This window comes from Delphinapterus leucas, chromosome 13 (assembly GCF_059928025.1).
Source record: "Delphinapterus leucas isolate spDelLeu-1000000601 "Yukka" chromosome 13, BTC_Dleu_Yukka2, whole genome shotgun sequence".
NCBI classification, from domain to species: domain Eukaryota; kingdom Metazoa; phylum Chordata; class Mammalia; order Artiodactyla; family Monodontidae; genus Delphinapterus; species Delphinapterus leucas.
This window is the reverse complement of record NC_143141.1, coordinates 5,095,247-5,111,250: the sequence shown is the minus strand read 5'-3', so window position 1 is coordinate 5,111,250 and position 16,004 is coordinate 5,095,247. Positions and strand designations below refer to the sequence as shown.

The following is a 16,004-nucleotide window of genomic DNA, read 5'->3' as shown; positions in this document are numbered from 1 at the left end:
ACTGATCATCATTACTTGGGAAAAAATACATTGCTTAAAAAATTTCCTGGAGGTAACTGTTTAGATTATGTTCCTTGTGTTGATGGCAAGTTACTTCCTTTGCGTTCTGTACAGATAGAAAACGTCACTTTCCACCATGAAGGATTCTTCTGGAGATGTTGGTTTAATGGGATTGTGGAAGAGAATGATTCCAATATCTGGCAGTTCTGGTACAGTAAGTGGAATTCAGCTTTATTTTCCCCCTTGGCTTTAAAATAAAAATGAACAGTTTCTCATTTGGTGCATGTCACTTATAAAATAGGATTGGATTCTTAGTTGTAGAATCTCAATAGGGTATCTTCCAAATGTTCATAAAGTGATTCCTTTTTATTAAGTAGAAATGGCTATAGGAATAATTATTTTATTTTCTAACATGAAATTGGAGTCTGAATACTTATGGCAGAATTGAATAATCCGCTGTTTCCTTGCTCATGTTTAAAATATACCAACCCTAACAAACAAAACATATTATCTATAGTATTTTTTTAGAGTGTCTATTATTGCTATGTTGCAAATAAATGCTTTTATTTCTTTTGGCTATTTGGGGGGGCTTGAAATCCCAAGTTTAAAAATCCAGAATTAAAGATGTATTATTTTATATTAATAGCTTCAAAGTTTAAAAAAATCTTCTTTATAACAAAACAGTGATCAGCAGTGGCAGATGAAAGCTTGCTCTATTTGGGCTTAAACCAAGTTTGTGGGCAATATTAAGAAATGCTTTGCTTTTGATGTTTCCATTCTCTCATAGAAACTTTAAAGTTCTTTTTTGAAGAAGAATAGCTCCTTAAAAATGTGATGCATTCTTTCAACTGCTTTTTCTATATTGTGTTAATCTTTGAAAATCAATTCACTGAAAATAGCTAGCCTTTATCTTATTGCATCCAGCAATGAAAGAACTGTTTATTACCCTCAGACTTATTGTGGGTTGAAATTATCAGTCTTCTTATCAAAATACTCCTGTGATAAATCAAAGTATGGTATTTAAACAATAGTCAAGATCATGGAATATAACATACAAATATGAGATCACAGAAGACGAGTCAACGGTAAATGGCATATGTAAAAGGAACAAAGTAATGATGAAATGGCATTTTGAGAGAAATATTTCATAGAGTTTCTGATTGTCATTTGAGGGAGGAGAATAAGCCTGTGATCTGCCAGTGAAGATTATTTAGACTTTGGTAAAGTGGAGTAGGTCAGACTTTGCAAGAGGAAGAGTTTGCCAAGACTTAGAGAAGGGGAGAGTATTTTACTCCTTAGAGGGTATATGATGAAATCTTCAAGGTTTCAAACAACATTAAAGTTCTTGTGGTTTCTTCAAATGCTAAAAATGTACTTGAATTATTAAGTTGTATGGTCTATCATTTACATCTTTTCCCTGAAAATAGAATATAGAAGAAATTTTCTATTAATTAGAACCAATAAAGGTTAAATCTAAATTTATTAGATTTTTAAATGACTATTTTTGGAATACGTACTATGTGCTAGGCATTATGTTAGGAATTGGAGAACATAGTTGTGAAAATGAATGAAATCTGGTGCTTTCAATTTTAGGGTGATATTAAGGGCATTCTCTCCCTTGAATTAGGTCATGAACTAGATGTTTTAAATGAATCCACTTTCCAGGTCCCCTGTGCTTTATTTACCATATGAGGTTTTTAAGGAAGTTTCCTCCTTTATTCAATAATTCTCTGAATTTGTCGATCTAACCTATAGTTTTATTTTGCTTGTGTACCCCCAGATCCTGTATTTCTCTTCTGTTAGGAACAAACCTTCACTCAGCTTCTCAGTAACAATGCCTTTTTTTGTTCTCCTTCCTAGCCAATCAGCCACCATTGAAGAACTGCACGCATGCTTACCTGTCGCCATATCCCTTCATGAGAGGAGAGCACAACTCGACCTCCTATGACTCTGCAGTTAGTAAGTACCTCTTTCCTCAAGGCCCCTGAGAGGGGCCTTTCTTTCTGAAAGATGCCCACCATAGCATTTCTGTGGGCGATTAAAAAATAATTTAACATTTTTAATTTCAACATGTTTTTTGATATCAGTCTGTTATATATAAAATAATAAGATGCCGTTTTTAAAACACCATTTATAATCTTAATAAAATACAACTTTGGTCTAAAATTAAAGCCATTGTAATTTGCTTTCTACTTATAAAGATAATTTTTTTTAAAGTGTGTTTTCTGATATGAAAGTAGTGGTGTACATCAGGAAGAACTGCTCCTTAAGATGTAAAACTGGTCTTACAATGGAAAATATTGTAATATACACCCTGATTTTAAAACATTTTTTTGCAATTGTTACATATAAGAATATGATCATGCTACTGTATTTCTACAAAATGACTGAACTTTGCTGTGTGTGATATCCCATAGAAGAAGTAGAGTCTGATGTCATTAACTGGGAGTCATGATTACCTGAATCCTTTCATGTTTTCATACTATTTTTTCTATAAAAAATATATAAACTAAGTTTCTATAGAAAGTACACAGTATATATTTGTGTACACAAATCTAATTTTAGAAAGTACACAAATCTAATTTTAGAAAGTACATAAGCTCAATATGTCAACTTTATTCTCAGCTGGTTTCGTGAAGTTTTTAATATTGGTTATCCAAACCTTAAAACTAGGGTTGGCACAGAATTTACCAATGTCATAAACAAAGCCAAAAAATATCTGTTTTTCAAAGAAGATGCTTAATATATTTAACATTATGAATAAATGTGTATTAGTCAGGATTCTCCGGACAATCAGTAGGGGATTGTGTGTGTGTGTGTGTGTGTGTGTGTGTGTGTGTGTGTGTGTGTATACAGAGAGAGAGATTGAGGTTGATTGATTGATTGATTGATGGCGAAATTTTAAGAATTGGCTCTTGCTGTTGTGGAGGCTGGCAAGCCTGAAATCTGGGGCAAGCCCGCAGCTGGAGATTCAGGTAAGACTTGAGGTTGTGGTCTTGAGTCTGAATGCTGGAAACTCGGGTAGGATATCTGTGGTGCAGTCTTGGGGAGAGTTCCTTCTTCTTCAGGAAACCTGTCTTTGTTCTTAAGTCCTTCAACTGATTGGATGAGGCCGACCTCCTCATTCTGGAGGATAATCTACTTTACTTACAGTCTGCTGATAGTAAATGCTCATCACATCTAAAAAAATACCTTTATAGCAGCATCTAGACTGCTGTTTGATCAAGCAACTGGGCACCATAGTCTAACTAAGTTGACACATAAAATTAACCATCACAGAACTTAATGAATTTTTACATCATTCATCCATTTTTTCATCTTTATATAAAATTTGTATTTCCACACATTATAATTTTGTTCTGAGTTTGTCAAAGGATGTAGCATCTGCTTATATCACAGCATTAACATGACGTTTTATGGAGCGGGTGTGGGTCTGGATAGGAAAAGGGGTGAGGACGCAGCTGTGCTTGTCCACCAGGCTTGCGTGTGCTCAGAGGGTCTGTGGCTGTCGGCCTTGAAGCGTGTGCAGTGGGGATGCTTTTCCCATTGAAAACCTCATGAGGCACCTCATTCACACTAGCCAGACCCTCTTACATCGTGGATGACATGGACCCTCTCACTGACGAGAGAACAGATGGCATGGGAAGAGCAGGATAAACCATTTTTTTAAAAAAGAATATTTATTTATTTATTTATTTATTTATTTATGGCTGCATTGGGTCTTCATTGCTGCGCGTGGGCTTTCTCTAGTTGCGGCGAGTGGGGGCTGCTCTTTGTTGCAGTGCGCGGGCTTCTCATTGCGGTGGCTTCTCTTGTTGCAGAGCACAGGCTCTAGGTGCGTGGGCTTCAGTAGTTGTGGCACGTGGGCCCAGTAGTTGTGGCTCGCGGGCTCTAGAGCACAGACTCAGTAGTTGTGGTGCACGGGCTTTAGTTGCTCCACAGCATGTGGGGTCTTCCCAGACCAGGGCTCAAACCCGTGTCCCCTGCATTGGCAGGCGGATTCTTAACCACTGCACCACCAGGGAAGTCCCAAACCATTTTGTCATATACTACAAAAAGTTACAAAAAAGTTACATTACAAAAAATTAGGAAAATGGTACCCCTTCCTTGTCATTCTTTCTGGAACATTAGGTATTTGCATAAATATTAGTATTGCTGTTGTTGATACTCATATGTTGAGGTCCTGTGAGAAGATAGGTCTTGTAAGTACCATATATTTAAAAATGAATCTACATATTTGAAAAGTTTGCACCTCAAGGAGATAGTGGAGAACTTGAAAAACAAGGTAACGTTATCTGTGCATAATAATTACGTTGGAGAAGGATAGTAAATGCATGTCAGAAAAATTACACTGCAATTACATTCGGATTATTATGTGGCATTACATATAATTACTGTGTCATCTTTTGAATCTACTGACAAAACCGTATTCCATTTTGTTTAAATTGTCAAACTCCTCTTCGGCACACATAGTGTAAGTCCTTATTCACTTTAAGCAACTTTATCAAACACTCTAAGTGAAAATGACTGAGGTGGGAAGAGGTATGTCCTACAGCAGAAACACTACATGCAAGTTTCATTTATCTTCATAACACTGTACGACGGTATGTGACATTATATTTGGGTGATTATTTTATTGTTTCCTTTATCCAAGAGAAGGACATAGATTTCATCAAAAAGATTCCACCCGATCGAAAGTGTGTGCTTCCTGGTTAATGAGGCCACATAGACTTCACTAGACTCCAGAACTACTCTCTGGCTGCATAGCTTCTTAATTATCAGGCATTATACATTTGCCAACTTATCTTAGGAAAGTTCAAAGTATTGTTTGTGAAATCTGATGTATCGTGGGCTGGGAAATTATTGGTAAAATGTCTTTGTATTCTCCTGATTTTTTACAGTTACAGTTAGCCAATATTTGAAATCAGTGAAAATGATACAGTGGTGGATGGTTTTTCTGGAAAGTCTATTTTAGAATTATTGGATATTACTGATGAAATTATTCTTTTTCATGATAAGGAGGCTGAGACTCAGAGAAACCACGTGATTCTGTCTTCACACAGCTGATCACTGGCAGAACTAATGTAAGGTCCAAGTCTCTGGTTGTTTATTGATAACCTTATAAACTACAGTGAATGAAAAGGCTGATTTTAGTTCTTAGTATTAAATCTTTTTAAGTGTAAGTCTTTTAGTTGGATCTCAATAAAAGAACAAAGTAAACTTATGTTGGCTTTTTCTGCCTTGCTGTCTGATCCTGACTTGTGTATACAGTCTGGTCTAATTCATTGTTTCCTTTATTTTTGTCTTAATCTCAAATGCATACAATCATGGTTCAAATCTAGTCATTTGGATGGTTGACCAAGCTTAGAGGGGCTGATCTCATTCTCAGAATTATTTTCTGAGCTAGGACTGCGTGCTTCAAAGTCCATTAAACAATTTCATTAATTTTTGATATGTCAGAATTTAGATTTTCTGGTTTGTTTCATGCTTAAATTCAGTCATAGTTCATTAATTTGGTAACATTTGGTGATGATGTACTGAATGTGGATTAATTTTCAAGGTAACTCAATCCTTGAGTGAATCAATCATTTCTTTTTAGTGTCCCCATAGCCTTTGATCACACCCATTGGAGTGCTCCTTGTACTTAACTGTAGTTGTTTGTTTACTGGGCTTCTTAATTATTTATTGCAACTCCCCAAAGGCACAGAATGTAACCTACTCAAATTTATATCACCAGAGCTTAGTGTAGCGCCTGGTCCCCCGTCCCCACTAATACTTGGACTAGACCAGGTTCTCCTTTATAAAAACCATGCTTTAATTTGATAATTTGTAGCACAAATTTTAATCATTTACTCGCATAATTATGTTGTTCATGTATTGCTTCCCGATTCAACTCTAAGCTCCACTGCTGTGATGTCTTTTATGTTTGACTCACCATTGTATCCACTGTAGACTGAATATTTTTGAAGAATTAATATTTCTTGAGAGTCTCCACTAACTGTGCTGTACTCTGGTGCTGGTACTGATGCCCTGAGTAACTAATGATGTGTGTAGGAATTTTTTAAACCTTACTTAAATGGACTGTGGTTACTCTTAAAAATTTCTTTTTCATACTTTTTGTAATTTTTTAGGTCTTCAACATTGTTTCTTGTGTCAGCTGTCCTTTGCTTTTATTGTCAATATTTATTTATTTACTTTTCTTTTCTGGTCTGTTCATCCTTCACTCATAAAAATTATAGGGTAGGGCTTCCCTGGTGGCACAGTGGTTGAGAGTCCGCCTGCCGATGCAGGGGACACGGGTTCGTGCCCCGGTCCGGGAAGATCCCACATGCCGCGGAGCGGCTGGGCCCATGAGCCATGGCCGCTGAGCCTGCGCGTCTGGAGCCTGTGCTCCACAACGGGAGAGGCCACAACAGCGAGAGGCCCGCATACCGCAAAAAAAAAAAAAAAAAAAAAAATTATAGGGTGATGTGAATGATGTAAGACTAGAAGCAGGAAAGCAGCTAGGCAAGATATTAGTCAGCAGCACATCAAGCTGGAAGTAGCAGAAAACAAACAGCAACTAAAACATAAGGGCTATTTTTCTCCCACAATAAGAAGTTCAGAAGCAGCTGCTATAATGATGCTGTCAGGGACCCAGGCCCTTTCAACCTTTTCTTCCACCATCCTTGGCAGATGGATAGCCCCTCTCATGTTCTTCCATGTTCAGAAGAGCAAACATGTCCCTAGAATTCTCCAGTAGATTTCTACCAATGCTTTCTTCATTGGAACTGTGTCACATGGCTTTGTTGGGCTGGGATGTGGAGTTGTTTGCTTTCTAGCCTCTGTGGCAGAGGAGGAGAAGGGAGAAGGGCTGGGAGTGTTGATGGCTCAACCTAGAGGAGCCTCCTCAGGGGACCAGCATCGTAATCCTGCCTGGAAGTTATCAGGGCAGGACAAGGGTGAGGCAGCAAAGGTGAAAAGGGAGTGATGGATAGCAATGATATTTAACGAGTTAAATGTAAAACTTGGTAGCCAAACAAAAGAAAGCTGGAGGAATCTAGGACGATGAAGGAATTGCCTTTTGAACAAGGTGTAATTCAGTTTAAACAACATACAATCAAGGTAATACGGTCACTTTCCTCCAGACAATAAATATTATTTTAGTGTATTTCTTTCCAGTCTTTTTTTACGTGCATATTGTACATTGTTTCGATCATTATAAATGCAAATGTATGTCACTTTTCTATTTTTACGTCAGCACATATGTCTCCATATTTGTGCCTAATAGTTTCTCAGATTTTAAATGCTAGTTGCTACCTCCACATTAAATATAATTTTATGTGTATTATATTTGTCATAATTTGTTTTGGTTCTTCGGATTATGTTTTCATAAATGTGAATGGTGGTGAATCAAAAGATAGGAATAAACTTGCATTATCGTTATTGTGCCAAGGTACCAAATTGCTTGCCAACCAGCACTGAACTGTGAATTATTTCAAGAAAATTTGGTAGGGAGGATAGAAATGTGAGAATCAGGAGGAGGTGGCATGTTTTGAAGTGGAGGATGGGGATTTAGTTTGGATTTAGACACAGTAAATTTGGGTTGATGGTGGAATACCAGTTTGAAATAGTTCAACAAGTAGCTTGATGTGCAGAACTGACGATTAATTTAAAAGACATTAATTAGCACAACTGTTAATGATCAGGAATTGCAGACATGGTTTTTGATATCAGATATAATCTTCAAGAAAAAATGTCATAGGAAAGAAGATGGTAAAATACCAGTTATACGTAGAAGGAAAGAAGCGAGGACAGTCCAGAAAGGAGAAGCAGAAAGAGGTATTGAGAAGCAAGCCAGTGGGCAGACTGGTGTGTCGTCAGAGGGGCCTACACAGGTGAGAGTCTTGGGAAAGACGTGGTGGTCCTCAGTGCAGGTGTAGAGTGAATGAGAATTGAGAAGGGGGCAAAGAGGAATTGGATAACATGCTGATAATGAAAAAGTTCTGGTGGCCCCTGGTAGCTCCCTCCCCACCAAGGACCCATAAAGAGGCCAATAAAGTCAGCTCCTTTGAAATATAAACCCACAGGCCCTGCTGGTTTGGCCTGAGACCTCCAGACCTTCTGCTCTGTGTCCCACTTCTGTGCACGGCCCATCCCCTTGGGTGGAGCCCGAGGGCCCTGCTGTCTCTTCGCGGCAATGCCTTTCCCCTCCATTTTCCTGGGCATTCTGTCACCTGATCCTCCTGAGAGCCAAGCCCTAGCACAGGCTTCCTCCTCTTCTCCCAGGAGAGGTCAGAAGGCGGCGACCCCCCTAAAGGGGGGCAGAGCAGCATGATGATAGGAACGTGAAACCTCACACTGGGTGTCCACGGGGGGCGAGAAGTGAGGAAGTGGAGAACTTTGCAATTAGCCAACACTGGGACTTGGAATAGCAACCAGAAGAGCACAGCCTTGCAGAGAGCACCAGAGCCTTGCAGAGAGCACCAGGTCCTCACAAAACCATCCCGCGCTTCACTCTACAAGGCGAAATAAACCATAAAAACGAATGCCCTTATACACCACAGCTTTAAGCAGCAAATAAACGAATTGAGATTTGAGTCAAGAGTTAATATAAATTCTTAAATAATTGCGGAGACACATCAGCATGTCATAGGAATCTAATCACATCAGGATCTCCGCGTCCCAACTCTACTTACAAATCAATTATGCTAGTGTAGCTGGATCTTACGTTGCAATTTTTTTGTGTTCGTATATGGTGATTCTGGACATTGTTGTAAATTCACCAAATAGTTTTAAATACTTCTGCTCTGCCTTAGTTGTGTAGGAAAAAAAAGCATACTCTGCAAAGTTTAATGGAAAATACAATTCGTCTTTTTTTTTTTTTGTCACGAACGTCGAGTACCTAGATATTTGGAAATACCTTAACATTCACTTAATTTCCTACTGTTCATTCAGACATTTGGGATCATGCAGCCATGATCACGGACACAGAGTGATATTTCAGGGGGGCTATACTTCCTGGTTTCCTGCTGACTTTTCATCTGTGGCCCCAGTGTGGGCTCTCTTGTGTTCAGGTTAAAGTGCTGCCCACAGGGCAGCTCGCTCAGGCTTCCCAGGCTGCAGCTCCTGAGGGTACAGTTGGCTTTTCAGTTCCAGGGCCCAGCATCAAAGCTGTAATTAAAAATCACTTTTTCAGAGAGCGCTATTTTGCGTTCTCTGCAATTTAGTCACGGGCGTCTAAGGATTGGTTGGCAGTTTATGTAAATCCCTCCAATAATGGGAACAATTGCTTTCTATAAACAAGACTGGTTATTTACAACGGTGTGGGTCTGCTTCCCTTCACAGAGGACAGGCTGCAGCCTTGACAGAAGCTTCTGGTAACATCTGTGGAGCTGTCAGCCACACTCAGAAGTAGAAATCCCCTCTAATGATAGGGCACCTCCTGGTGCTTAGACCAGGGTTTCTCAGCCTCAGCATGTTGACATTTGGGGCCAGATGATTGTTGTGGGAGGGATGCTCCTGTGTGTTGTAGGGTGTTTAGCAGGATCCTTGGCCTCCACCCACTAGATGCCGGTGGCATCCCTCAGTGTGACCATCAAAAATGTCTCCAAATATCCTGGGGTATCTGGATGGGCACAGAATCACCTCTGATGGGAACCACTGGGACGTTCTAGACATTTATCCCCAACACTTCTAACCCAGGGCCCAAGCTCCTCTTCAGAATTATATTATCCACACACTGTGCCCAACTCCAGTTCTGGACACCAAAGCACGTAAATAATGGTTAGTTTCCTTCTGCCTTCTTTTATATTGAATGTTTAAACCAAAAAGGAGCAAGGAGACCATCTTGGCCTCGATTATCTTTAAACAGCATTGCTTCTGCCTCAAGCTTCAGACCTTTTTTTAGAAGACAGTATTAACTAGATTTGATGAAAAAAATAGTGTCTGTTGTATGCTGGGCACTGTTCTGGGTGCTCCAGAGTCAGCCCTAAATTCTGACCCTCATGGGGCTTTCACTGTAGTGGGCAGCAGAAGATAAACAAGCCAGTCATGTGCTTGGAGAGGAATAAAAGGAGAAGGAGTGCGTGTAGAGGGAACCTCAGTATTAAATAGGGTGACAGGGAGGCCTTATAGAGAAGGTGACGTTTGTTTGGAGTTGACAGCCCTGGGTTGAATGGGGCTCTGCCACCCAGCTAAGCTGTCCAGTTTCCTGATCCCTCTTTTGGGGACTGGATAGATGCTGTTCAGAGTGCTTAGCACAGGGACTGGCTCTTGGTAAGGGTTCTGTGGGCGTTACAAGCTGGCCTTTCAGTCAGCCGGTCTGCTTGCACTATCTCGAAACATGACTTCCTGTCTCTAATCTCCCCTCAGATTTACTGCAAGAGGAAGATAAGCTTAGTATCAACCTCATGCGGTTGTTAAAATGAAAAGAGAATACTACAGATGCTTAGCATAGTGGCTGCCATCTAGTTGGTATTCAATAAATGTCAGTTATTCTTAGGATGCTATACCAATTTAGAACACCAAAAATAAGTCGTCCTCAAGGCACATCAATTCATCCTAGCTTCTCCCTAGTGAAATGCTTCCTGCTCTCTGAGTGTGTGTGTGTGTGTGTGTGTGTGTGTGTGTGTGTGTGGTGTATGCCCACATCAAGCATTTGGCACAGTTTCTGGCAAAGAGTAGGGGCTTTATAAATAATGCTCACTCTTATTATCATGATCCCATCATCCTAGTACATGATACTTAATATTACCATCTGTACTGGCCAAGATTTTCTACTGTTTATGTGATAATATTGATTAAAATTTACTCAATAAATACTGTGTGCTATTCCCTGTTCTAGGTTCTGGGGAACAGCAGTGAACAAAACAGTTGGAAATCCCTGCCCTTGTGGAGCTGCCATTCTAGTGAGGAGAGGCAGACAAAGCAACATAATATAAGCCAATTATATAGTACATTGGAAAATGACAAGTGCCCAGAGAAACATAAAACATGGAAAGAGGCTGGAAACTAAGGGGCCTGGGGTAGCAGAGGCGGGGGAGATATGAGCTCTATTATGTGAGGTGTCTGTTAAGTAAGGTCTTTGGACCATTTTAAAAAAATTGTTTGTTTTCTTATTGTTGAGTTTTAATAGTTCCTTGTATCCTTTGAATCAGTGTTTTATCAGATGTGTCTTTTCCAGGCTGTAGCTTGTCTTTTCATTCTCTTGACATTGTCTCTTGCAGAGCAGAAGTTTTTAATTTTAATGAAGTCCAGCTTATCAATTATTTCTTTCATGGATTGTTCCTCTGGGGTTGTATCTAAAACGTCATCATCATACCCAAGGTTTTCCCTATATTATTTTTTATAGTTTTACAGTTTACTTTTAAGGCTATGATCCATTTTTTGTTAATTTTTGTGAAGAGTGTAAGGTTGTATCTAGTTTCATTTTCTTTGCACGCAGATGTCCACTTGTTTCAGCAGAATTTTCTTCGCTCCATTTTCTTGTCTTTGCTCCTTTGTCAAATATCAGTTGATTATATTTTTGTGGGCCTATTTCTGGGCTCTCTGTTCTGTGCCATTGATCTATATATGTCTGCTCTTTTGCCAATACCACACTATCTTGATTACTCTAGCTTTATGGTAAGTCTTTAAGCCAGGTAGTATCAGTCCTCCAACTTTGATTTTCTTCAATATTGTATTCGCTATTCTGGGTCATTTGCTTCTCCGTATAAACTTTAGAATCAGTTTGTTTATATCTACAAAATTACTTGCTGGAATTTTTTTTGGAATTTCATTGAATGTATAGATCAAGTTAAGAAGAACTGACAGCTTGACAATATTACGTCTTGCTACTCTAGACATGGAACATCTCTCCATTTATTTAATTCTTTGATTTTGTTTATCAGATGTGTAGTTTTCCTCATATAAATCTTGTACCTATTTTGTTAGATTTATACCTAAATATTTCTTTCAGGGGGTTCTAATGTAAATGGCATTTGTTTTTAATTTCAAGTTCCACTTGTTTATTGCTGGTATAGAGGAAATCGATTGCCTTTTCTATATTACCCTTGTGTCCTGCAACCTTGTTATAATAACTCATTAGTTCCACGAGTCTTTAATGGATTCTTTCAGAGTTTCTTCCTAGATGATCATGTCATCTACAGACAAAAACAGCTTTATTTCTTCCTTCTCAATATATATAACTTTTATTTCTTTTTCTTATCTAATTGTGTAATTAAGATTTCCGGTGTGGTTGAAAGGGAGTGGTGAGAGGCAACATCCTTGTGTTATTTCTGATGTTAGTGGGAAAGACTTCAAGTTTCTCACCATTAAGAATGGTATTAGCTGTAGGGTTTTTGTAAATATGCATTACCAACTTGAGGAATTTCCCCTTTATTCTTAGTTTACTGAGAGTTTTTATCCTGAATGGGTGTTGGATTTTGTCAAATGTTTGTTCTAAATCTACTGATATATGATCATGTGATTTTTCTTTTTTAGCCTGTTGATATGATGGTTTACATAAACTGATTTTTGTATGTTGAAGCAGCCATGCATACCTGGGATAAATTCTACTTGATCATGGTGTATAATTCTTTTTATACATTGTTGGATTCAATTAGCTAATATTTTGTTGATGATTTCTGCATCTATGTTCATGAGTGATATTGATTGTAGTTTTCTTTCCTTGTAATGTCTGGTTTTGATATTAGGATAACACTGACCTCATAGGATGAGTTAGGAAATATGACCTCTGCTTCTTTTCCTCTGGGATATTGTAGAGAATTGGTATAACTTCTTCCTTAAATGTTTGATAGAAACTAACAGTAAACCCATCTGGGCCTACTGCTTTCTGTTTAGGAAGTTTATTAATTACTGATTCAGTTTCTGTAATGTATATATGTTTATTCAGATTGTCTGTTTCTTCTTGTTTGAGTTTTGGCAGATTGTGTCTTTCAAGGGATTAGTCCATTTCAACTACATTGTCAGATTTTGGGGCATAGAGCTGTTCATAATACATAGAGCTGTATTCCTTTATTACCTCTTTAATGTCTACAGGGCCTACAGGGCCTGTGATGTCATCTCTTTCATTTCTGATGTTAGCAGTTTGTGTCCTTTCTATTTTTTCCTTAGAGAGCCTGGCTAGAGACATTGATTTTATTGATCTTTTCAAAGAACTGTCTTCTGGTTTTGTTGATTTTCTCTATTGATTTTCTACAGATTCTTGATTTCTGCTCTAATTCATATTATTTCTTTGCTTCTGCTTATTTTGGATTTAATTTGCTCTGCTTTTTCTAGTTTCTTAAGTTAGAAACTTAGATTATTGATTTTAGAGCTTTCTTCTCTTCTAATATAGGAATTCAGTGCTATAAATTTCCCTCTAAGCACTGCTTTCCCTGCATCCCACACATTTTGATAAATTGTGTTTTCATTTTCATTTAGTTGAAACTATTTTTTAAATTTCTTTTGAGATTTCTTCTTTGATCGGTGTGTTATTTAGAAGTGTGTTTTATAATCACTGCATATTTGGGGATTTTTCTGTTATCTTTCTGTTATTTATTTCTAATTTAATTTAATTGTGGTCTGAGAGCAGACTTTGTTTGATTTCTATTCTTTTAAGTTCGTTAAGTTATTTTTTATGGCCCAGAATGTTGTCTATCTTAGTGAATATTTCATGTGAGTTTGAAAAAAAAATGTGTATTCTGCTTTTGTTGGGTGAAGTACTCTATAGATATTTATTACAGTTGTCCCTGGGTATCTGCTGGAGATTGTTTCCAGGATCCACCAGGTATACCAAAATCCATAGATGCTCAAGTCCCACAGTTGGTACTCTGCACCTGCAGGATACACGTCTGTGGATTCAACCAACTGTGGATTGCAAACTTAATACATGATCTGAGGTTAGTCAAATCCATGGATGTGGCCTGGTGGCTACAAAGGGACAACCATATATTTTTTGAGAAAATTCCACGTTAGTGGACCCATGCAGTTCAAACCTGTGTCGTCCAGGGTCGCAACTGTATATCCAGTTGATGGTGTTGTTGAGTCTAGCTATGTCCTTACTGATTTTCTGCCTGATGGATCTGTCCATTCTGATAGAGGGGTGTTGAAGTCTCCCACTGTAATAGTGGATTCATCCTTTTCTCCTTTCAGTTCTATCAGTTTTTGCCTCATGTAGTTTGATACTCTGTTGTTAGGTACATGTACATTAAGGCAAAGTGGACTTTTAATTAGTGTATTGTACCATTTATACTTAATGTTATTATTGATATGTTGGGCCTCAACCCCGCCATTTTAATTTTTGTTTTCTATTTGTTCTGCCTGTTTTTCATTTCTGTTTTCTTTATCCTGTCTTTCTATGGGTTACTTGAATTTTTAAAAATTCCATTCCAGGCCATTCCATTTGATTTATCTAAAGTGTTTTAGAGTATATCTCCTCTCTCTACACTGTTTAGATCATCCACTCAGTTTTTATTTTGGGCTACTATATTTTTCATTTCTAAAATTTCCTTTTGTTTCTTCTTTATATCTTTTATTTATTTGCCAGTAACTTTTGTTTTCTCTTCAATTTGGGTCAAGCATGTACGTATTTACTCTTTGAGACGTTTTTATCATGATTCACTCAAAATCATTCTTAGATAATTCTAACATCTGTATTCTGTATTGGCATCTATTGAGTGATCTTTTTCATTGAAGTTGAGATTTTTCTGGTTCTTGGATGACTCATCATCTTTTAAAATTAAAACCAGGAATTAGGATGTATTATGTTATGAGACTCTAGATCTTCTGTTTTGGTTGGCTTTTTTTCATACTGCTCCTGCAGGAGAAGGGGTGGGCATTGCCTCAATAAAATCAGGTGGGGTGGAATTCCAGGCTCCCCATTTAGTCTGTGTTGACATAAGGGGAACTCTTCTTGGTACTGCTGGGCAGTAGTGAAAGTTCTGGCTTCCCACTATGTTTCCACTGATACCGTCCTGACCAGGAGGGGCAGGATTGAATCATTACAACTTTAACCATGGTTGCCATTGACGTGGTAGGTATGCAAAGGTAACCTAATTACTACTGGGTGGTGATGAAAGTCCTGAATCTCCACTAAGCCTCCTCTGATACCACCCCAGGGGGAAAGGATGTCTAATTTCCACCTTGTAGGGGTGAAAGTCCAGGTTCCCCACATGGTCTCCACCGTCACTGTGAATGGTGGCCTTATTACCCTGCAGAGATCAAAGTCCTGACTCCATATTCAGCTTTCTCTGATACATCCATGTGTGTGTGTGGAGTTGGGAGAGGGCACCTTACCACAGTCTATCAAGAGTCAAAGACTAGGTTCCCCTCTTGGTCTTTGCTGATCACAGTGGGGTTGGGGCCAACGTTTTATTCTGCAGCGTTTGGTGTCAGGTGGTTATTTTCTAAAAGTTTCCTGCTTTGATAGGTAGCCCCTTACCTGGTTCTTTGGACAGACAGCTTTTGTTGGGAATTTTTTTGACTGTGATTGTTGGCATTTCCGGGTTGCTTGCTTTTCCATCCCCACTGACACCACAGGATGGGAGCTGACCATTACCACCTGTGGTGGTAAAAGTCTCACCTCCCTTCCTTCTCTGGCATTTCCCTAGCAGGGGGGTTGGGCCTGCTGTTGTCTGTGTCCATTGCCATTTCCTAGTTATTGGCTCCCCTAGCTCTAGGTATAGGATGAGTGAGCAAAAACAAAACCCTGGGAACTCACCATCACATCATTCCTTGGGTTCCAAGTTTCCTAGTTGGTCTTCTTCTCTCCCTTCTTTCTGAATCTTCTTCTGTTTGTTTCATAGATAATCGGCAAGGATTTTAGTCGTGATTAAAAGAAACAATAGGGAAAAAGTATGTTTGCTTCATCTTCCTGGAAGCAGAAGCTCAGTTTATCTAGTTACATTCTGAAGGAACAGCTGACCAGATTTGCTGATGGTTCATTGTGAGGCGTAGGGAAAGAGCAGAGTTAATGATGACACTTTTTGTCCTTAGCAACTGGAGGGATGAAGTTGTTATTTTTAGAGATGGGGAAAGCTGAC

At 38.7% G+C, this 16,004-nt stretch overlaps 1 protein-coding gene across 5 annotated transcripts in view; it reads left to right on the top strand.

The window, feature by feature from the left end:
- Window positions 1-16,004, top strand: part of TMEM182 (transmembrane protein 182) — a 79,863-nt gene that overhangs the window by 23,366 nt on the left and 40,493 nt on the right. For 4 of the 5 annotated variants that reach the window (XM_089922564.1, XM_089922563.1, XM_022599177.3 and 1 more), the window contains exons 2-3: window positions 115-214; window positions 1,861-1,959. In XM_089922564.1, coding sequence (XP_089778690.1) covers window positions 115-214; window positions 1,861-1,959 — 199 coding nt within the window. The remainder of the gene's footprint in view (window positions 1-114; window positions 215-1,860; window positions 1,960-16,004) is intronic. The other variant, XM_089922565.1, reaches the window with a different exon arrangement.